This window comes from Anas platyrhynchos, chromosome 5, assembly GCF_047663525.1.
Source record: "Anas platyrhynchos isolate ZD024472 breed Pekin duck chromosome 5, IASCAAS_PekinDuck_T2T, whole genome shotgun sequence".
Taxonomy (NCBI): domain Eukaryota; kingdom Metazoa; phylum Chordata; class Aves; order Anseriformes; family Anatidae; genus Anas; species Anas platyrhynchos.
Window position 1 is genome coordinate 24,353,572 of NC_092591.1, and position 23,263 is coordinate 24,376,834.

General features: G+C 55.3%; 1 protein-coding gene across 2 annotated transcripts in view; it reads left to right on the forward strand.

Annotated features, from left to right (window-relative positions):
• The window catches only part of LTBP2 (latent transforming growth factor beta binding protein 2), a 56,025-nt gene that overhangs the window by 10,255 nt on the left and 22,507 nt on the right, over positions 1-23,263 (forward strand). For both annotated transcript variants that reach the window (XM_072038455.1, XM_072038456.1), the window contains exons 4-8: positions 14,161-14,342; positions 15,501-15,671; positions 17,103-17,303; positions 17,765-18,030; positions 19,593-19,695. In XM_072038455.1, coding sequence (XP_071894556.1) covers positions 14,161-14,342; positions 15,501-15,671; positions 17,103-17,303; positions 17,765-18,030; positions 19,593-19,695 — 923 coding nt within the window. The remainder of the gene's footprint in view (positions 1-14,160; positions 14,343-15,500; positions 15,672-17,102; positions 17,304-17,764; positions 18,031-19,592; positions 19,696-23,263) is intronic.

A 23,263-nucleotide genomic window follows, 5' to 3' on the forward strand; every position in this document is an offset into this window, starting at 1 on the left:
AGTGCACTGTCAGGGTCCCCGGGCACACGCAGGAATGGGACGTGGTCCCACAGGGGAGGAGCTGTTTGTCCCTGTCCTTCGAGCAGCCTTGGGGGCAGCAGGGTGGGCCGAGAAGTGGGGTGAAAACTCTTTCTGAAGAGGATGTGTCCAGGGCACCCTGTGCAGGTGGCACCTGGGGGAAGGCACACAGACCTGAGGTGTGCTGTTAAATGTGGGTTTGAGCCAAATGATGATATGTGCAGTGCTTCTGAGGTGTCTCCCCTCAGACTCCAGCTGTTACTGAGCTGGGTGTTCCCTGCTTTTGTGCCATCCTGTGGGTCACTCTGCAGCCTGGTGTGGAAGCAAAGGTGCAGCTGTTGGTGTCCAGAGGGGTTTGTTCAAGAGAGGCCCTGCAAGAAGCATGTTGAGCTCAGGATGATAGCAGTGGCACCGTCTGTTTTTTTGTGTGAAGAAAAGCTTAGGGCTTCAGCCTGGCTGCTGTGAGTCGGTTCTGAGGTGCTCTCGTCCTCTTCCACATTTTGTGTTTTATGAAGTCCCTCTGGAGATGAGGGTTCTTTGTTTATAGAATAAGGCATGAAAGGCAGAATCAGTCACAGAACCTGTGGGTGGCTGAGGCTGGCAGGGACCTCTGGAGGACACCTGGTCCAACCCCCTGCTCCAGCAGGGCCACCCTGAGCACGTCCAGGTGTCTTTTAAAGATCTCCAAGGAGGGAGACTCCACAGCCTCTGGGAAAGGCACTAAGAGGCAGTAAAGGCATGAAAGGTGCCTTTCCCTGACAAGTGCCTTTCCCTCTACTATTCAGGCCGCTTGGTGGGGATGGAGAGGTGGTAATGGTACCTGCTGGTATAGAAGAACCCACATATTTTTTCAAAAGAAATCATCTTGGCTTCTTTGTAAGAGTCCATGGATTATTAAGCCCACTCCTAGAGGCCTGTGTCTTTCTTGCTGCTGCTTATCCAGTTGCTGGGCCCGAAAGACTCGTTGCTGGTAGCCACCACGGCTGAGAATTTGCACATGGCTTCCAGCAGAAGTCTCTCAGTAACAGTGAAGAAGCCATTGCAGCAAATTATGTGCCCTGGAGGTGCCAGACCAGGAGGTAGCTTCAGTTTCTCCTTTTCCTCTGTGAGCTGTTTTGACTTTCTCTATCAGCACTACTTGGAGCTGCCTGGGGAATGGGCAATTTGGGCTTTGGTTTTCTGCATTTTTGCTGTTGATTTTAAAGTACTTGTTGCATTCAGTAGCCGTTGTGGTTTTGTCTCTTCTGAAGCAGAGGCAATGTATGGGCTGGAGACATTTCTGGACATGCACTCTTGGACATCTACAATTTTGGAGGGGCTCAAATGACTGAAAAGGGATGACTGACACGAGGCAGTTCACTGAAGCCAGCGTATCTTGGTGCCTCAATGAAAGGCTATCTAATGAGAGCCAGATTCAGCAAGGCCGAGGTGATACTCATGGGGAGAGGTGGCCAAGGCCATGTCGCTGCTGCTGGGGAGAGGCTGGGTGCACAAGTGAGCAGGCAGCCTTAGCACATGCCCGCGATCCCACTGGCTCCCGACGAGCTTCCCCACGGCAGTGACCTCCTCCCACCCCTCTGTGTGCAGGGAGGGGAGGGAGAGCGGTGCCCCTGCAGATACGCCACCTGTTTGAGGCTTTCCCAGTTAGGAACATGACCTCAGGCTCCGTGCGGAGGACACGGGACTGTGCAGGCACCGACAGAGCGGTGCTGTCCAGACAGACACAGCGCCTAGCGAGTGCTGGGCTGGGACTGCTGAATGCCCAGCTGCCTGCTCTACCTTAAATCCCTTGGCACAGTCCCAAGGAAATAGGATGCCGTTAAGGACCGTGCCATGCCTTTCCTCCTTCGTTCCCCACAGGACATCACCCCATCCCTCACTTCAGCAAGAGCGTTGGATGTTCGTCCTTGGCCATGCTGTGCGGGCTGGTGTGGGGCTGCCTGCACCCTGGCACTGGTCCCCGTCTGTGCTCCTCCCTTCAGCCCCTGGGCTTTTTCTCATACAATCCAGTCGCTTAGGTTTTGTCCATGGACAATGTAGCATATGGCATACAACTGGCATGGCTGAAAAGTCTCGCAGCTATTTGATGGGTTCTTTCCCAGCTATTTTCGAGTGTCCCCTTCGGCCAGCTAGCCATGGAGCACTGTAAGAGGGAGTTCCCCCTGCAGGCTGTGCTGCCCCAAAGCCCACAGCCAAAGGGGCACTTCTGCTGGCATTGCACCCAGCTGTGCCCTCCCACTGCTTCCTCTGCACTGCCACTGCTGTCATCTGGCCCCTGGGTGAGCTGGCTCTGCTCTATAAGCCAGCAAAACACTAACACAGCAAATTTAAGGATGACTTTCTGCCCTTGCAGTGGGGTAATTTGAAGCACAAAGACCAGAAGGATTGCAAAACCAGCAGTGAGGGGAAGGAACGGGGTGGGCTTCCCTTTTGGGGCAAGCCACTTACTAGAATGGACATTTGTCTCATGAAACTGTGCTCTCGGACCAGTCTGAACTTGGAGCCTCGTTCTTGCAGTTGCAACTTCATCTGTCCCTGTGCTACCACCGAAGTGCTTTCTGTGCTTCTCCATCAGGCTTTCTGCATACAAGTGGCCTGTAGCAACAAAGGCAAGAGGCATATTGGCCTTCCCACAGCTGGGTAGGTCTTGCTTGGAATTACAAATACAAGGATTGCTTCTTAGGTGCTGGCAACACAGGCTCATCTTCACTGGGGTTCAATTCACTTTGAGAGGAGCAGCTTAGGTAGATTTTCCAGTCCTCGGTCTCCTGGGTAAGGAAGAGTCATGCTGGTGGCACAATGACCTCTTGTAGTGAGCCCACCGTGGTCCCACAGCACCTGCCTTGTTGTCTGATTTGCTTATAAGTATAGAAGAAGCCGTAGGGTGGCTCAGGGGGTGAGGACACTGGTCACAATTGTTGTGAGGTGGCTTTGAGATCCAGGACAAAAAATCAGTCCCCAGTCTCCCTGCACATTCTCATTGCTAACAAGGAGGAATTGCGCAAGGGTAGGAGCTTGTAGACCTCCGAGCCCCATCGTGCTGTGCCAAGACAGGAAATCAATCCTCACGTGAGTGAATTTGCTGTCTGTTTTTGTTTGTTTGTGTATATGTTGGCTCTATATGTGTTTGTTTGTACTGAGGTGGTAATCAGAAGCTGTGAAGTCATGTACTGGAACAATGCTGTAGTAGATGCTGCACAAACACGCAGCAAAAAACACGAATGCTCCCCAGAGACCTGCTCTCTGAGCAGAGATGGGGCTGATTCTGCTTCCAATGTATTCTGAAGGGAGCCTGCAGACAGAGATAGAAGAGCAACATCAGGGGTTATTCAGAAAATTTCTGGACCAAAATATTCCCCACTTCCCTGAGAGGTGGGGCTGGCTTAAAATGGTTTCTTAACCTCAGCTGGTCGGACTTGCCAGCGATTTAAATTTAAAATCGCTACTGAGATGCTGAGGAAAAATGATGAAATCTGTCTGCCTGGCGGAGTCCGTGGGATTCGGTGTGGTGCCTTGTCCTGTCTCGTACTGGGCACACGAGCTGGGAGTGCCCTGTTTCTGTGCTGTATTGCAGGATATCCCACCTTTGGCACTGGGCAGCTTTTCCCGGAGTGCAGGAAACCAGCAGCACGTGCGAGGTGCTGCAGTGAGACAGAGCCTGTGCCAGAGCTGCCTGCTGTGCCCTGGCCTCGGGCAGCACCACTGAGAAGGCACGGCTCGGAGATGGGTGGCTCTGGGATCACTTTGGTGGCTCTGGAGCTGGTGATGCTCAAGCTTTTGGTCCTTACAGCGCAGGCTGGGCGATGAGTGTGACTCCCCAGCTCCCTTGATGGCGAGGAGGAGGTTTGGAGCCGGGTGGCTGAGGGAGCGTGGGGACCTGCCACAAGCCAGGAGGCCCCGGCCCGAGCTGTTTGGAGCAGGGAGTGCTCCAGAGAGCAAAATCCTGGGGGCGTTAGAGGCCCTCCCAGCACGGGCTAGCAGCAAATCCTCCCTCATCTTGATCTCAGCCTGAATCTCTGCCCGGGGAAGCAAAGCCCCGCCGGATGATTGCGCGGGTGGAGCTGCACCTCAGCCCAGAAGCCGAGCTAAATGGAAACAGCTTTGTTTTCCTAAGGCTGGAGTATCGGAAGAATTCCTGTTTGTTTAGCAGGGGGTGGAGAGGGCTCGTGCCCCCGTCCCTCCGGCTGGACGCCTGCCTGCTCTGTGGCCACCTGTCCCTGCGGACAGCAGCCCGTGGGGAGGGACCTGCTGCTGCCACCCAAAGGTCCCTCCTGGGGGAGCGGAGTGCTGGGTGCCCGGGTGCTGGGCCCGTACCCCCCTCTGCCCCCGAGACCGTGCTGCCCAGGCAGGATGCGTGCACTGGGGTAGGGAAGCAAGGCCTTCCTCCTCCCCCAAAAAAAAAAAAAAAAGATGTGACCAGGACCTGCAAAGCATTTTCGCAGCAAGCCGGGCAAGGGGAAAGGAAATAGCTGTGGTACAAGGTGCTGAGACACGGCGCAGACGGCTCAGTACAGCTAAGCCCTGGAGAGCAGGGAGCTTCCTCCGGGAGGGCTCTGTTTGGGCAGGGCAGTTGCTAGGAGGTGCCGGCTGGTTTTGGGGTGGAAAAGGAAGAAGGCTGAGTTGGGACATGCCCTCCCTGAGTCCTGGTCTCCGAGCCTGCTCTCCAGCACCCAGGAGGAGACATCTCCTCCCTTCCTGATGCGAGGAAGGGCTGCTTGCAGGCCCGGAGGAGCTGTGGCAAGCACTCCTGGCCTGGCGAGGCTGGGGGAGCCTCGTGCCAGCAGCGAGGCCCTGCCAAAGTCTCGCTCCTCTCTCCGGGAAGCTAATGATGAGAACAGCAGGGAGCAGGCAGGAGGCAGGCTCTTGGGTGTGCAGCGGAGGTTACTGGATGGAAAAAGTATATTTCCCCCCTTCTGAAAACCAGCTGAAGTAACTCGTCACGGTTAGAGAGTAGCTCCTGGTCTGGTGGCAAATGCCTCGCGTGCTCATTTCTGAGGAGAGTGGCATCCGTGGCATACCATGGATGGATGTAAAGCTCTCCACCCTGGGATGGCTGCTTGAAACATGACATTGAGAGCTGTGGCTTGGCAAAACCAGCTGGATTAGCTTGTTGTCATTGAGGGCTAGCAGATAAAATGAAACATCAGTGCAGTATCATCTGATTTTTGAGGATGCTGCTCCAAACAGAGCAGTCTTCATTGTTAAGGCAGTATCTGCAGCCTCCTGTCTTGCCAGCTTTGAACTTCCCATGGTTGTGAGGAAAGTGGAGCTTCCTTTCTGCCTTACCTGTGCTGCTGCGGAGTGTCCAGGACGATTTGTCCCCTGCAGTGACACAGAGAGTGCTAGGAGGAGGCTGGTACCAGCCACCCACCTACTGAACATGCTCCTGCTCTTCTGCTCATTTATGACTGTCATTCAGTTTATACTTACGAGGGTTACAACTTATTAATACCCAATTAGCTACAGGAAATAAAAGCCATCCTGGTGGAGAAGTCCCTGTGCGCAAGCGCACTCCCCTTGTGGGGGCTGTTTCCTCCTTTGCTTGAGATGAGAGCAGCTCAGGAGATGACTTTGAAATCCTGGGGTAAAACGCTGGTGCCAACCTTGCCTTTCCCTCTGCGGCGTGTTTATGCTTGTTACTTGAATGGCATATTTCCCTAAAGCAGATAAGCTGTAATTGCGGCCTTCTGAGGTGCTTCCCTATGGCAGTATAGTTTTCACAAGGTGGCCAAGCACTTATGTTCCTTGATCCAGAGCCAACTTTGAGTAGATATCTGAGACTTTATTAAAAAATTGAAACTGAAAAGCCGGTGCCAGTCCGTGTGAGAATATGCAAAAATGAGATTCCACTCGGGGCAATGAGAGCTCCATAAGTTCCAGGTCTCAGCCCCTCTCCTGTTTTGACACAGTTGAAAGCCCTTGGCAGGCTGTCTGGGAAGCCTAAAGGAAAAACTCAAGCTACCCAAGAGGAGTGTAAATGTAATTTTTCTTATATAAAAATACTTCTATTTTTAAATTGCAAGATACACCTTCTTGAGCCTGGCACCAGATACACTTGCTCGACTTTCTGGTGCTTTAAAGCTGTCAGCACCATTCTGGTTTATGTGTTTTATGTATTTACTTTCTAGGGGGTTGCATACACTTCAGAGCAGCGGGAGGATAGCGAGCTTTTCGGGCTCCTTTTAAGCTCCAAATATGGTCTTTATATTAGGCCTGGTTCTTCTGTACCTCCTTGGGAGCCATTCCTATAACTTAATTCAGCCTCTAGGCTTTGGGAGAAAACGTTCAAATGCACTTTTCCTTCTACCTGAAAGAAAAATGCTGCTGCTGTCAGCTTAGTCTGAGACTACACGCTAGACAGCAGCCTGCACGGCAAATGCGATGTGCATGTGATGGGTGAAGTAGTACAGAAAATCCAGTTTATAGCCGATTTTATATACTACACATCTATCACTTGGGACATTTATGACAATACAATTTATATAGCAGTTGTGTGAAAAAGAAAGATGTTAAAAAAGCACCGAGGCCACACGATCAAACACTGGAGAATTTTTCCCTGATGCCTGCATTGGTTTGTTGTCCAGCTTTCTTTCAGCTTCCTTGTGCATACGGATTACGCTGCAGTTTCTCATACCTGGTCGTATGCTGCCTTTTTTGGTTTAAGCTGGTACTTAAGCAAAATCAAAGGGGTTCTCTTTGGTTCTGAGTGTTTCCATAAATCACTGAGTGCTGGCAGGACTCGAGGGATGGATTGAAGCTGATTTGGTACAAGGAGGGGTTGAAATGGAGATGTAGAAGTCCCCAGGAACTAAGCGTTTGCAGGAACTATGAACAGATTCAGAGTGGAAAAATATTATCTGTTACAGCCGAAGGAAAAAATCCTCCATGGGAGGAAGAAATCCAGAAGAAGGAGAGGCTGAGGTTTTGCAGAGTGGGAGCGAACAGCAAGCAGAGAGCAATGCAGTGTGGCTGCATGTGAGGGACCAGGCGTGCTTGGGACGTTGGAGGCAGAAGACCCAATCGCATGGACTTTTTTCCTGTGCTCCCCGGGGTCCTGCACTGAGCCAAGGTGGTTTTCATTGCCAGAAAAGATCCTGGCAAATTGGAAGGGTGGGAGCTGAGGGGAACAGTTAACAGACCCACGTCTGAGCCAAAAACTGGCCTGGGAGCATGGGGAGCACGCTCAGAGCCTGAGGCTATGTGGATGGGGCAGGCAGCATGTGTTATTAGATTGCCTGTGCCTCGGCAGGGTGGCCACCCTGATTTCTCAGTGACGAGGCTTGCCACAGCACCAGAGTGCCAAACTCTTCCAGGGGCGTTAGGACAGGCTGATAATGACCCCGGAGCTCTGCCTTCCCTGTCCCTGTCCCTGTCCCTGTCCCTGTCCCTGTCCCTGTCCCTGTCCCTGTCCCTGTCCTGAGACGTGGAAACCTAACTGAAAGGAGCTAATAGACCCAAAGGCCAGGGTGTCCAACCTGCATACAAGCCACTATTTAAATCGAAACATGTCTTAGAGTGTTCCCAGGGTGAGTGGGTGTCTCCCACACCTGTAGATGAAAAGCCTCTTTACCAGCCGAGAGGATTAAACACGTCTCCTCTCCACCCTGTGCCCTCTGGGCCTGCTTTTCCCCCTGCTGGCTGTGGGAGAGGCTTTGCCTGCCCTCTCTATGCCCATGTAAAACGGGGGGAGGCTGCTGGCTGCCCCCGCTCGCCAGTGCACGGGCACATGTGGGTGTGGGGCTGAATAGTGCGATGTGTTTCCAAAGGGCTTTGAAGCGGGCAGCTCACTGCAGGGGGCTGGAGTTGCTCACCAGCAGGATGAATGCAAGCTCCATGCTTGTTTCCTGCCTGCCGTAGAGGGGGACAGGACACCCCACCTTCAGTGTGCCCAATGCCTCTGCTGGGAGTTCCATCGGATGGGTTTGGGGTCCTGGCATTTTGCAGGACCAAAGGGGTCGGCACCAAAATCTGACCGAGCCAGCCAGGGCCCCCTGCTGCGTGCCAGCCCCGTGCCGTGCCCTGCTGCCTGTCTGCACCCTCCTCGGGCCGGGCAGGTGCTGTTCCCATGCCTGGAGAGCTGGCCCGCTTCCAGGGAGGCAGTTGCTTGCTCGCTAATGCGAGAGCACAAAGACGAGCAGTGACGGCGTGGCAGGTGGCACGTGTGGCGTGTGGGGCAAGGTTTCGTGTCAGCAGGGAGCTGAGCGGAGACGTGTGAGCAGCCGCTCTGGCCAGGCTCCTACATCCAAGCGGGACAGAGGCTGGAAGGAGGAATGGGGTGGCCACTCACAGTGATAAGCCAGGGCTGGGCAGGTTTCAGAGCTTCCTCTGCTGCTCGTGGGGATGATAAACGGAGCCGAGATTTATGGACACCGTGTGGGTGGGCTTGAAGTCAGGTGCCTTGTGTGGTGTGGTTTCCCCCCTCCTCCCTGCGTCCTAACAGAGCTGTCTTCCTTGTCAGCATGTTTGCGAGCTAATTGATAATAGACTTCAGTGCTCTCGAAGCTGTGCCCCCCCTGTGCTCCGGGGCCTGGAGCCCGAGCCATGAATCCCGTCTGCCTGCTGAGGAACCTACTCCGAGTCCAAGAAAGGGGAAGTTTCTGGTCTGCGGTCAATTTGCTGCTTTCCAAGGCTGGCTGCTTTCCTCTCCCCCTGTAGACACAGACACTGGTGTGGAGGCTGCCCATTCTTCTGTGATGCTTTAGTGGAAAATCGGCAACCGCAGAGCATTACAAAGGGGGAAGTGAATCACTGCCTTTGGTCCCTGTGGCCTCAAGCGGCAAGGGCGCCTGGCCAAGGGGACAGGCGAACGGACAAGACAGATACCGAGCATGTTGTTTGGTGTTTCAAGAGCAGGGGAGAGCCCTCCTGTTGTCCTGGCAGGTTATCAGGGGCTGAGCGTGACTCAGCCCCCGTCCTGGCTGCGAGCTCTCCTCTTGGAGCAGCCGGTGCAGGCTAAGGCTGGAGGAGCTGGGGGGGTTCCCCGCTGCGAGGAGCCTCACTCCGCAGCCCCGGGGCCTCACTATGGGGTGCCCCAAAACCCAGGGTCCCCTTCTGCGTGGGTCCAGGCAGGGAGGCCCCCCTGCCCTTCCCAGCTCCTTAGGCAAGAAGCAGCAGCCACTTGGGAAGGGTTGGCCAGCAGGAAGCAGGTGGCAGCAGCCACTTCCCAGAGGACAAGGCAGCAGGTTGGTGATGGACAGACGGAGCTGCTTGGACTCGGGTCTGGAGATGGGGCTTCCAAGCTCTTGGGAGATGGATCCTTCTCTGAGGGCCTCGTGTCTTCACTTCTGTTTTTGGCCCTGCTCCACTCCCCGCTGGTGTCCTGCTGGGAAGCACCCATTGCTCCGCAGCAAAAAGCGGGCCCTGCGCGAGCTCGCTGATACTCGCCGGGTGCAGATCTGTTTCCAGCTCCAGGAGTGATTTTCCAGCCCTGGTCCACGTCTGAGGCAAGCACCCCCTGCCCACACCATCCAGGATTCACTCGCAGTGCCTCGGGCTGCCCACCCGGCTGTGGTCAGCCAGGCTTTGGGTGGGGAGAGGGCAAGGCAGCCCGGATGAAACAAGAGCAATACTCCCGTGGCACTTGGCTCTGCGTTTCCTTTACGCAAGATGCGAAGTGCACCACTTCCAAGCTCGCTAGCGATCTGGCCAAAACCAACAGCTGAACAAAGAGCAGCCGAGAGAAGTGAAATCCAGGAAAGACTGAGGTGTTGCTGGTAGGGAGAGGGAAGTGCTTTGAAGAATTCGCCACCTTTGCCTCCAGCCCCAACGAGGATAGCTGCCCGTGGGTCACGGAGAGGAGCCGCAGCTGTACGTCCACCTGGATTCCTCATGGCTTTTGTTTACCCACACCAAGTGCGATCATCAACAGTCACCGGAGCGTTTGTCAAAATACTTTCTATATGCAGTGGGTTAGGAAAACAGTTTTGCTTTTTGGACCCCGAGGTTACGGTGATTTCGACTTGGTTATTGTGATCCTGTGTGCCTGGTCTTGAAATGACAGGCTGGTAAAGGAAAATGTGGTTGGTTCAGAAAACAGCACTCATCACACTCATCAGTGTGGCTACCAGGAGCCTGCCTGCTCAGCCTTCTGCTCTCCATCCTCTGTGGGGTGAGAGGTACCAGGTGAGACCAGCAGGACGGGCATCCCTGCTCCTTAGGGGCAGTACTGCTCCCTCTGCCTTCCCTTCTGGACCCATGCTTCCCCCCGGGCACTGCTGCTGTTATTGGGACGCAGCGGGGTCGGTGTCCTGGGGCAGCACAGGAGAGGTGTCCCAGGAGCCTGCAGGCTGTCCCTGCCTCACAGGCTGTGCCTGACACGGAGAGAGCTGTCAGCAGCTCTGACGGATGAAGAGCAGGGAAACCAGCTGCTTGGCAGGCAGTTGCCTATAAAGGAAGAGACCACTGCCTCTCTGCAGAGGCTCCATGCGGCAGAGATCTGTGCTGGCCTCGTGCCTGGCTGGAAGCGTGGAAGTGAGTAATGCCGCGCTGGGGGAGGCTGTGAGACTGAATGAATGTGAAGCCTCGGGACTTTCAGTGCCCCAGAGCGCAGCTCTCGAGGTCTCAACCTCCTCTTCCTCTTCAGTGCCTCTTCCCGGAGCAGGTGCATGGTGAGAGGTAGCACGAATCCTCCCTCAGTGGGAAGCCCTGTGGTGATCTGGAGCCACCCCGTCTGTTCTCTGCCCTCTCTGTTCCCCCAAGGCCAAACTCAGGGGAGAGAACTTGTGGCACTGAAGATCTCTGGGAACTGAACTGGAACTGAAGTCTCTGGAACAGGGACTTCAAGCTCTGGACATACATTAGGATCCACCAAATGGTTAGGGGTTGCTAGCGCCTTCTGGCCAGGTCTGTGCCGACGTGGGGAGCTCAGGGCCCATTCCCTGAAACCCTCCAAGCGAACCAGTCCCCCTCTGCCCAGCGTGGACTGACTTTGACAATTTGGAGGGGAAAATCTCCGTTTTATATTCCCGGACCTTGAGCCAGCCGCTTGGCGTGACTTAGGGATGGATTGGATCTGACAAACCGGGATGGAAAGACACCCTTTGCCATTGATTTCTGTGGCCTGGGGTAGGAGGGTGTTACCCAACCCAGTGTACAAATCCCAGAGCTCATCTGCCTAGAATAGATTGCCAAATAAACAAATTAATTCAAAGCAAATCTGCCTCTCCCCACTGCGACACACACTGGAATGCTTTGCCAGCAGGATCCCAGTAGGATGGCTTTTCCTCTGGTATGGTGAGGCTTGGGGTAACGTTCCTCCTCCATTTTTCCTTGATGAGGCTGGCACTGCCTGCCTGCAGTGAGCCCATAGAATCCGCTTTTCTTCGTAAACGAGACACTAATGAGTACTTTCTGGAAAGCTCTTCATATGTTTGCCTTTTTTCCCCTACAAAATCTGATGATCCTGGGAATCATCGGAGTTGTCCCCAGAGCTGAGGGATGGAATTCCTTTATGCAGCCCATGGGCTGTGCCCAGCCAAGCCCTTCTGCTTGCATATGGCACGCTCCCTTCCTCAAGGATAACCACGGTGTGAGTATTTTCAAGCACCAGAGCTGATATCTCTTTGCCTCGTGCCACTGGCCACCCTTACCCAGCAACTCATCAAAACTCAGGGTTCAGGTTGCCCTAGGATGATCAGGACCAGGACAGTAAGCATTGCAGGGCTGGGGAACTCTTACCTTTTCCCTCTTGGGTGCTTCTACCTATACAAAGCCAAGTCCCGGAGCCCCCGTGTTCACCCATAGGACTATGCTTGGGATTTCTCACCAGAAATTAGAGAACAAGTGTTCCTCAGCTCCCAGAGCTTGGTAGGGCTCCTTTAGCCTCCCTAGAGCTCTGTATGGCTTTTCCTTCTTTCCTGACAAAGGAAGTGGTAGCACACCAGGTAGCAAAGGAGAAGGCAACAGGAATCAGAAGTTTCCCTGTTGGCAGCAGGGCTGGATAGTAGCTTAGAAATGTAAATTTCTTGATTTTAACAACAACAAATGTTTTTATCAGTAGGTAACATCCCTAACGAATTTTGTTATCCATCCCTGCTCATTGACCAATGCTATTTGCTCTGCCTCCATCCCTGCATGACCTTTAGCAAGACTCCTCTCTGAACAGCGTGTAAACCTTCGGTCTGCAATGCTTCCATGCAGGAAGCATGCCACGCAGGAACCTGTGCTGCTCCCTTCTCAGGACTCCTGTGCCTGCCTCCTTACAGCAGCTCAGCCGTGTCACCTTCCAGGCTTTCCTGCATTAGAGACAAATAGGCTGCAGGTATCCAGTCCGGGGACTTCAATCAAGGCCAGAAACCATCAATAGATCAATAAATAAACTGAAAGAGCCTCTGTGACAGCACAGATAACTAATCTTCATTCATTTATATCTGTAGCTTTCCACTGATATGTCCCAGAAGTACTCTTTCCTCTCCTGAAGCCATGCTATCAGGAGCCCCCTGCTTTGGTGGTTTTTGGCAGAAGGAGGGCAGCGAGACTGATGCACGTGGGTGTGGGCGTGATTTCCAGCAGGGAATAATTTGGCTTTGGTTTGCAGATGTCGTTTCATGCTTTGCCTTTTTATGCTGTTTGTTAGATTACAAGGCTCTTTACACCTGGCAGTTTGTTCCTGTGGAGAAGCCCGTGCCCTGTAATCAGAGCACCTCTTCATCTTCTTTTTGATAAATTGAAGAGATTGACAACTCCAGGTTTCTTAAAGAATGGCATTTTCTCCAGCCCTCAAATTATTTTTGTCATGTTTTTTCCTGTTCCCTCCCTGGTTTTTCAACATCCTTCAGAACGTGTGACATATTTCACGTCAGAACTAGATGTGATATTTTAGCATATATGCTCCCTGCTGTGATGAGGATGTGCAGAGAGGTAAAACACCTCCCTGTTCCTGCAGTGTTTCGCTACCCCGATGTCAGGGTATCGAGCTGACAGCTCATATTTAATTGCTTGTCATTACCCCTGAAATCTTTTCAGAATTGCTGGTTTCCAGGGTAGTCTCCTATCTGCAGCTGCTGCCTGCATTCCTTCTTTCTAGAAGTATAATTCTGCATTTGGCTGTATTAAAATCCCATATTGCTTGGATGGATTTGCCCTCCAAAGTGATCCAAACCGCTCTGTATGATTGCTCTGTTCTCATCACGATACACCACATTGCAAATTTGTGTGTCAGCAGCACACATTATCAATGTCGATCGCATGTTTATTTCGAAATAAAAATATTTATTTCCAGATGAAGCTGCAGAGCCGTGCCAGACCTCGTACTGATCACTCTGGAACCCATCTAATTCGCTCCCCAGTGACAATTGCTTCTTGCGTCCTGTCACACCGCCAGTTTGTTATTCATTTCACATGTGCTTGATTGACACTCTACTGCTGTGTTTATTTTTTTATCGGAGTAGCAAGGCCTCCAAGCCTGTCGTGTGTGTGTTTGTAATTCTATCAAATGATGAAAATGGACTCGTTTGAGAAGAACAGCTCTCCACAGACCTTGTTGTCTCGACCTCATTTATGTATTCCTTTCCTTTAGTTTCTAATTAATCGACCTGTGCGTCATCTTTTCCATTATGTTGCTCGGGGTTGATTTCTGGCTCCCTGGCCAGCAGTTACCTTGTGTATCACGCCTGACCTGCTCAAATACCAGCGCACTGTTCGCTGCCTTTCCATCTCCCCAAATCCTACCATTATGCCAAGACGGCCAAGCCAGGAATATCAGTGAGCCAGAGCTGCGGTCAGCCAGCTCTTGTTGGATTATCTGCTCCTATTGATTTTAGAAATCCGTGCTCCCAGGCGACACTGTAACACCTCCCCTGTGCTGACTGTGACAGGGAAAATGGCAAAAACCATACAATGCGATGGACGTCTTCGTGCACTTCAGTGGGAAAGGGCGAGCCTCTTTGCCCCAGCCATTCAGTCAGAGGGGGAGGTGTTGGGGCGGACAGGGTAAGACAAAAACCTGTTGATGATTATGTTTGATTTTGGTGGAATCTGAGGCTGGGATGTTGAAAGGAACTTGGGGCACTTACAGGAATTGGTTCTTGGTCATTTTCTCGTGTTTGTGACTCTCGTGGGCCAAGCTTTGTTTATTTGGCTCAGCGTGGCACCGGTCATGTCCCCGGGCGTGAGGAATACCCGTTCCTTTTTCCTCTCCCGCAGGACCCAGAGCAGAATTGGCTCTCCTGTCCCCCCGCAGCACACGGGGCCCTCACGGACTGTCCGGCGGTACCCAGCCAGCCACGGCCAGCTCACGTCTAATGCGCTCCCCAACGGGCACGGGCACGAGCAGAGCAGCTCTGGGCCCCACGCGGCTTCCCAGGAGCACACGTTGGCTGCAAGGGGTAAGGCCTGTAGGGGTGTCAGTCTCTCGGGGCTTCTTCTTGTGTCCGGGGGTGTCACAGGAGGTCCCAGACATCCCTGTAGCACCTTGGAGGTGGGGAGAGGAGGAGAGCTCAGCTCTGAGGGGGAGAAGGGAGCAGAATGGAGAAAAACGGAGGACTGAGGAGAGAGGGGTGAGAATGGTGATGATGCTGAGCGTGGTGAAGAAGGAGACCCCGCTGAAGGGGAGGAAAATGCTGGCAGCTGGGGAGATGTGACAGATGCCTCCTGGGGCTGTTGAACATCACCCCAGCATGCTGCCCTGAAGCAGGGATTGCCTCAGCCTGCAGGAATGGTGCCTCCCAGCTTCTCTCTCTGTTAGAGCAGCCCCGGAGGTCAGATTGTGTAACCAGCACCTAGTTCTTCCCTTTGGCTGCCCCCTTTGTGCCTTCTGACACGAGCAGGGATCAGGCCAGGCTGCCTGCGGTTCCAAGGCAGAGCCTCAGCAGCTCCCCAGCTAGGACAGATGCAAGTTGTCTTCTGCAGCTTGGCTGCCCCTGAAGCAGTGGCTCCCCAAGGAAGCTCCAAGGCACCATGGAGCATCTCAGCCCTTATAAGTAGGGCTGCGAGCCCGACTGAAGTTGCAATCCGAAATTAGGGGTTGAAACGGGAAGAGTGGGGGGTGAGAACAGCAAGGGGGGACCCACAAAACTGCTGTCTTGCTGGGCAGGGATGGAGGGCTCTGGTGTCAAGCCAGCTAGTTCGTGGTTGCACAACAGCTCTGCCTGTTGTTCATTTTCCACAAGCCTCCAAGAGCTGTCAGTGCAAGTCTCCCCCGTACCTAACGTGATGATGGCAAGGGACCAGGGGAGGAGTGCAGGTAACCGCAGGAGGTCAGCAGACACTCGCAGGGAGACATGGATATACTTCAAAACCTCACGCTGTCCTTGACGGACACCGCTGGGGTTATTTGTGTGGGAGGCTTGTCAGTGGCTTAAGGGCAGCCAGGCTCCATGCTACTGAAATGGTCTGAGAAGGACTGGTGCTTAAAACAGGGAAAAAAAAAAAATATTGGAGTTCGAGTCCTTGCTCTGGGAATGCACTGGAGCTCGAGATGCAGATTAAGCGCCCCCTGGTCTGGAGATGCTTCTTCCACTTAGCACTGTCCTTCTCCTCCATAGGGGCCAACCTGACAGAGAAGATCAGGAAGATAAAAATCGTCTTCACGCCCACCATCTGCAAGCAGACGTGCCGGAGCGGGCGCTGCTACAACAGCTGCGAGAAGGGAGACACCACCACCCTGTACAGCCAAGGGGGGCATGACCACGATCCCAAGTCTGGCTTCCGCATCTGTGAGCACCCCAAGGCCCCCAGCCCGCCTTTGTGCTTGCTCCCCCTCTCTCCTCCTTCTGCCTTCCCTGCCTCTACAGACGGAGGGCTTGGGCTGGTTGGGGACGGGAGGAGATGGCCTCTCCCAGCGCTAGAAAGATGTCTCCTGGAGTCCTTGGGGCTCCCTCCATCTCTGTCTCTGGGGGAAGAAGACAGACCTTGCCTCATTGCTCTCTTTCCTGGGCAAGCAAATTCTGTTTCCATCCCGCCCCAGGTAGGGGGGACGCATGCACTCGAGTCAGGCCTGCAGCCAAACCCCGCCGCCCCCTCCTTCTCCGAGCCAGCTCACTGCTTTCATTGGCATCCAGTCCTGGGGCTGACTTTCATCACCTAATTTCCTCCTGTTCTCTCCTTTCACTCACGTGGCAGCCAGGAGAGCTGGCTGCAGGTTGCAAGCTGCTCCTATAGACAGGGCTGCAGAAAGCTCTGCTTGCCTTTGAGAGCTGCTGGGACTGCTCGGCAGGTCACTGGGATACCCGGCTGTGGGGTGGGCACGTTGACCTCCAGCCAGCTATGGGAGCAGCCAACGGGACCTGATGGGACTGCTCCTGAAAGCCTCTGTGACTCTCAGGTTCCTCCTACACCGAGAGAGTACAAAGTCTGGCAGTTGTGGACAATGAGTGTTATGGGGTTTGTGGTAATTTATGCCTGGATCCCAGTCCAAAGCGTGTCTGTTCCCCCCAGAACTGTCTGCTGGGCTCGAGCACATGAGCTCCCAGCAGGGTGGGAGCCTGTCCCCTGGGGTGAACATCACAAGCCGTGCTGGGATGTGCAATAGCAGTGTCTCATCTCACGCTGAAATGAGTCAGGATGATCCGCCGGGAAATCCCATGCCTTGCCCAAGTGCTGCTCACACGGAGAGGGTTGCTCCAGCCATCTGATGAGGCCAGAAAGACGTGACTTCAGTTTCATCAGCGGAGGCTTTTTTCCGAGCAGACGAATTGCTCCCAGTCCTGTCCCACTCCACGCTTCCCCCACCCCAGCTGCTGGCAGGGCCAGGGCTGGCCGGGAGAGAGGCCCTGCACGTGGCTCCCTGCCTGTTCTCTCCTCTGCCTCTCCCGTCCCTGCTCAGCTCCCTCCCGGGCCGGGAGGCAAAGCCCTGCCAAGTGGGGAGGGGGCTCGCGATCCCCCGATGCAGAAGAGCAGGAATTGTGCTGACTTGGCTGCCTGCGGACACCCCACGCTGGCCGTGGCCCCAAGCGAGGGCTCCTCACTGAGTTATGGCCCTGGCTCTTTGAGGGGCTCAGGGAGGACCCCAGATTCCCTATGTGCTGGGTAGTGGGGTGCAGGGGGGACAGGGTAGGCCCCTGGGGCACCACAGGGCTCGTGCCAGCTCCTCAGCTAGAGGCAGAGTCTCGGTGTCCCCACTCAGCTGGTGTCCCTTTGCCTTGCAGACTTCTGCCAGATCCCCTGCCTGAACGGAGGCCGCTGCGTGGGCCGGGACGAGTGCTGGTGCCCCTCCAACTCCACGGGGAAGTTTTGCCACCTGCCAGCCCCCTCTCTGGAAAAGAAGCAAGGAGGGAGAGCGCCCAACACGCCGCCCGGCGGCTCCATGAAGCACTCCACCTACACCCTGCCCTTGTCCAACCAGCTGGGTGAGCGCGGCCGTGTTGAGTCAGATTTCCTGAATTTTGTAGGAGAATTAGATTTGAAAACCCATCCTCACCACCATTTCCCATGCTGGTGGCTCCCATATGACGCCAGTTTCCTCTGCCAGAAGCCCAGGTCTCCCTGATATCTCTGCATCTTGCTCCACGGCTGCTCCTCAGACTGTCAGGGCAGCCATTCGCAGCCCCATGGAAGCCACTGTTTCCTTATGCTTGCATTTTGGGCTAGGTTATTAGAAAAGTGGTTCTCCTAGCTTCTGAAGGGCCCAGGTCGCTGGAGAACACTTTTGGGAGCTTTGTACTGTTTTGGGGACAAAGCACAGAAGCAGAGAACCCTGGTGGGGCCAGCAGACATCTCCTCTCTTATAACTTTGGTGGTGGACAAGACGCTCTTCAGGTGCCCGACGGCTGACAGATTGTCACGACTGTGCCCTAAACTTGCCTTCCAGCTTCCCTGAACCCTTCCCTGGTGAACGTCCACATCAACCACCCTCCGGAGGCCACCGTGCAGATCCACCAGGTGGCCAGGGTGCGGGGCGACTCGGAGGTGTCGGAGGAGAACAGCGTGGAGGCCGTGCTGGTGCCTCAGCCGCCCGCCGGGCCCTGGCACACCTACACCAACGCCAACGGCAACAGCATCGCCACCGAGGGCGGCCGGCAGCAGAGACCCCCGGGGCTGCTGGGGAGGTGCTTTCGGGAGGCTCTCCACGGGCAGGTAAAGGCTCACCCACCGGGTTTTGGGGAATGCATGGGGATATTGCTTGTTCTGTGGGTGGTGTGTTTGCCTATGGGGCAGGAATGGTAGCTTCCATCACGTGAATCTGTTCGGTGTGGACAGCACCCAAGTCCTAGGGGCATGGGCAGCGATGTGTTACGTGGGAAGAATGTATTGTGTGTGTTACTTGGGAAGAAAATCCCTTGTTTTGGCCCATGCTGTTTTGCCCCGAGCAGGCTGTGCCCCGGGGCAGCGTAGCCCAGACTTGATAGCTTTCACACACAGTCTCGTTTAAAAAAGGGTGCCCTATTTATAGCAACATTTACAGGCACGCTCTGTGATTATTGTAGGAAACGTATAAAACATAGGAAAATTCCTTTCCCTCTCAGACGATAAATGAAAGTCTGATTTCCATGGAACGTCGCCTTCCTGGGCAGCTCGGTCAGGGCTTGGGAAGCAAACGCACGTGAGGGGCTTTCTCACCCCCGTCCCGCAGTCATCATAATTTCTTATTTTGTCTCTCCCCATATGTTTCTCTTGCGTCACTGGAAAAGTATTGGAGGTTTTTGGCACCCACAGGAACACCTGTGAGTTCCCTGGAGCTGCTCGCTCTCAGCGAGACCCCAGCGGGGCAGCCTGGGACTCTGCCTCCTCTCCCTGCTCAGCCCTTTCCCAGGGCTGCTGCTGATTCCTGTCCCATCCTTTAGTTGTTCCCATCCAGGACACCCCTAACTGGATTCCCCAAATAAATAAATAATGAGATTGGACCCCAGGCATCTCAGAAGGGGGCTGGAGAAGCCCTGTTCCTCTGCGGGCAGACAATGGCACTCTGACCCCTGGAGCAGGCCAGCTCAGGGATGCTCTTGGGATCACTGCAGCTCCCTCCAGCAGCTCCAGAGCAGGAGAAGGTCTCAGAAGAGGTGAGGGGGAGGCAGAGGTGCCCCAGCCACGCTCACACCTTGCTTGGCTGCAGCGGGGCCGGTCTGTGGAGCCCGGCGGGGTGCGCTCGCCTCTCCCGGCTCAGCCTACAGCCCAGCTGATGGGAATGCAAGCGCCGGGCACGCCGCCATCCGCACGTGGACGGGGGCCAGACCTGGCCTGTGGGCTGTGGCGGCTGGGCTCTGATGGGGAAGCCTGTAATCCAGAGGGCCTTGCCGGGGGGTTGAAGAAGGGGGGGAGAGACTCATTAAGCAAAGGAAAGCGCCTGCCCGCCAGCTCCCTGCAGGGCTGGAGTGGTGCACCCATTCTGCTGGCTAATCGGCCAGGCACGGGGCTGAGCTGAGGGCTTTGCCGGGTGATATCATCTCTGGTGCGTGTTCTGCTCCACTGGATGTCCCCTTCCTCTCCGAGGGGTGCAGGAGGGGGAGCTGTGTGTTTTTCTGTCTGCAGAACTGTTTACTGTCTTAAACTGCATCCCCGGCCCTGCGGGGAGCTGTGCTGCGAGCACGGTGCCGGCAGCTGACCCCGAGCCTTGTCCCTGCTTGCCAGCCAGGCGGGACGGACGCTCGGTCCCGACCCCAGCCTGGAGGGAGACGCCTGACCTCCTGCTCCTCTCTCTGCAGTGCACCAACCCCCTGCCGGGGCTGACCAGGCTGGAGGACTGCTGCGGCAGCGTGGGGCTCTTCTGGGGGGTGGACCGATGCCTGGCCTGCCCCCCGCGGCCAGGTAAGCACCGCTGCCAGGGCACGGGGAGCTGCGGTCTGCGTGGGTGCTGGCTCCACGCGTGGCACGCTGCTTCCACGGCAGCCCTGTGCTGCCAGGGGTCCCTCCGTGCCAGACCCATTCGGAGGGAGAAACGGGAAAACAACGGCCGCGGTTTTAGGAGGTGCAGTCCCATATTAGCGGAGGAGGCTGCAGACTCGGCCCTATAGAGTTACGGGCTTGCTCTCAGCCCGACACGGGCTTGGCAGGGGCTCTGGAAATAACACTACATCAAACAATTGGCAGGAGCACACCCGCTGTCCGTTCCAGGGGCACAGGCATCCAGCGCTGCTGCGCCGGTGCTGGGGAGCTGGACGGGCCCACCCGGCCCCGGCGGGGATTCCTCGCACGCCCGGCAGCATGTGTGTGTTGTGGGGAGGGTGTGTGCCATCCCAGCTGGGGTGGGGGGCTCAGCCCATCGTCTATCACCCCCCCACGCCTTGCAGGGGGACGCGGAGGGGCTGTGCTGAACGGCTCCTGCCTGGGGGGCAGCCCCCATGGGAGATGTCCCCCTTGCACGTGGCCGTGCTGCCCATCTTCGCTGCCCAGGGCGTGGGGGCTCAGGGCTGGGAGATGAGATGGGATGGGATGGGAAGGGATGGGGTGAGATGGGATGGAGTGAGATGGGATGGGGTGTGAGGAACCAGCTCTAGCCTCTGGTGCTGGCTGGATGCAGAGCAGGGCAAGGTGCTGGCCTGTGCCAGCACTGCAGGGCGCTACAGGAGGCTGCAGCTCAGCTCGGGCAGGCAGGGAGCTGCTCTCTTCTGTCCTCCCTGCTGCCCTCCTTCATCGTTGCTTGGTTGCTCATTCACGTCTCCAGCGCACAGAAGTGCTGGATCAGACCCAGCGGTGCTCTGACCACAGAACAGAGGTGTCCAAGGCAGGAGGTTTTGTGCCAGTGTGATTTCGGTGCCTCCCAGCTCTGCCCCGGGGCTGTCTCTCCCTCCTGTGTACACCTCCCAGAGCTGTTTGCATCTCTCTGTCCTCCCTGTGCTGCCCTGATTCAGCTCCTCCTCAGCCAGGGGGTAATGCTGTCTGGAGCCAAATTCCTTGCAATCACAGACTGGGTTGTCAGCATCCTGGAACCCAGTGCAGCTCCGAGGAGCTCTGCCTGCTGCCATTTCCCTGCTCTGCCGTGGCCATGGGCCATGCTGCTGCCGGCCCGAGCTCCTCCGTGTGCCAGCCCCAAGGGAGCCCTGGGCACACCAGGGTGCGAGTGACCACACGGCTAGGGAAGTACCCCCAGAGATGCCTCAGCCCCTTCCTCTTCTTCCCATGGCACTCCAGTATTTGCTTTCTAATGAATATCCGACTTGCACACCCCCCTGGTCATGGCTTTCTCCTGCCCACCTCACAGCAGTCTCCCACTTGCTCTATTTCCCCACGATCCCTCCATCAGGGGAGGCCTGCTCAGCACTTCTGTTAGGCTGCAGATGGCTCCCAAATCTCTGCACCTCCTTTCTCCTTCCCCGTGCCAGGATGCTAGGCTTCTCTCGGCCGTCATGGCCAGAGCTACAGCGGGGTCTCCTCTGCCAGACTTAGACCATCAGGCTTCAAAATCATTCCTTAGTCACAGGTTTCCTTGAAAACAGCCATGAAATCCCCCCATGTGCTCTTTGCAGTCAGCCAGCTGAACAAATGTGTTTAAGAAATGCCTCCTGACTGCCAGCAGGTCCCACTCCCCCGGCTCGGCGCACGCCTGAGTCCCAGCTGCAGCTCCAGGGAGGTTGTCGCTGCTGGTCCTCATTGAGTGGACAGACACTTGTCTGGCTTTTTTTTCAGATTAATTCCACGGGGATAAGAAAAATGCGTCCCTGTGGGTCTGCTGTCTTCCTGTGCCACTAGAAAATCCCGTCCTCAGTCCCTCTGGCTCTGGGGGATACAGTTTCCCTATGGAGACCAAATGGATCATGTTGATTTTGGCAGGAATTCAGGCTGGCTGAAGGGGCTGTTTTGGTCCTCTTTAATTGTGTGCAAGCATCTTCCTCTGCTGGCTACCTCTGGCTGCCCTGTAACCAGCCCCACATGCAGGAGACCACACAGTGCAAGCGACAGGAGCTGTGGGGCAGGCACTGGAGGAAGGCACGCTTTTCTCCAGGGGGCTGACTTTGCATACAAGAGCTCTTACCCTGGGGTGGAGCCAAGGAAACACTCCTTTCTCTGTGATCTTTCTGCTTTAATGGAGCCACCGAGTGCCGTAACCCTCTGCTGGGACTCCCAGGTCTTCTGCTTCTCCAGCGTGACGGCATCTCTCTGCATCGCTCCTGCTGCAGACCACGTCCCGCACTCACGTCCCTTCTGTCTCCTGGGCTTGCTGGCTCGCGTTTCCCTCTCTCAGAGTTGCTGGGCTGTCACTCGGTGACCTGCTGTCACGTGCGCAGAGATAACATGTCCAGTGACTGCTTCCAGCTTTCCTCCTGGCACGGCGGACTTCAGCATTGCGCTCGTGCGTCCCGGGGAGGCATGCACCAGAGCAGACTTGACAGCTCTGGGAATTTCATTCCAGCAACCAGAGACAGAAATGGCAGAAGCGAGCTCAGTGTAAACACTTACAAATGTACAGAAGTGCAGCCAGGCAAGAGCTAGACAAATGGAGAACTTGTTTGGATTGACTGTCTGCCCGAGACACTGATTGTTAGTAGAGTCTGGATACGTCCGGATGTCTCTGTCGAGCGCAGCTTTCATGTTTGGTGCATGTTTGTGTGCGGAAAGACATCAGAGGAGAGGAGGAAACCAAGGCAGGCATCTGTCCGAGTGAACCTGCCATGACCAATCCCTGCTATTCTTTGTGTTTTGCCTCGCCTCAGAAAAGCTAAGGCACTTGCAAGCCCTGTCTGCACTCGAAAGGGACAGTGTTTGAAGCTGGGGTCAGAACAGAGCGAGAGGTGGGGTGTGAGCAGGCCAGGGCTGTCCGCAGAGGGGCTTACATCGCAACAGGCGGAAGATAAAGCCCAAAGAAAGCTGGTAGTGTGAGAAGGGGATCAGGCTGAGGAAGCTGCTGGAGAGAGGACACGTGGACGTGGCGGGGAGGAAGCCCAAACACAGGCAGGGCGTTGGAGCAGTGCCAGTATCAGGCACGCTGCTGGGCAGATCTGCTCCTGCTTACCTACCAGACCACATCCAATTTTGGGGATATGGGCCTGTGGAGAACACACAGGAGCAAGGACAAGCTACGGTCTGTGCAAAGTAAAACCAGCAAGGTCCAGAGAGTGTTTCATCTTTCCCTGGAAGCTACAGGTCAACACAGGTCTCAGGGAGGGTGTGAGCTGGTTTTCCTTGAGCATTAGGATGCCTTGGTCCTCCTCAGGCACACGGGGACAAAGGAAACAGGTAACGCAGAGTTGTTTTTTTCTGAAGGCAAGGTGTTTGCTATGATGTAAGACCAAGTTTCTCCCACCTCAGATTTATTTTCTTTCACTTTTGAACTCCAAGACTTGCCAGAGGGACTGCTTGCTGAGGTGTGCAGCTCTGAAAATCCCCGGGGTTTCTCCGGTAGAAGACACAAAGTGGACAAGCAGTTAGCCAGTAGAGG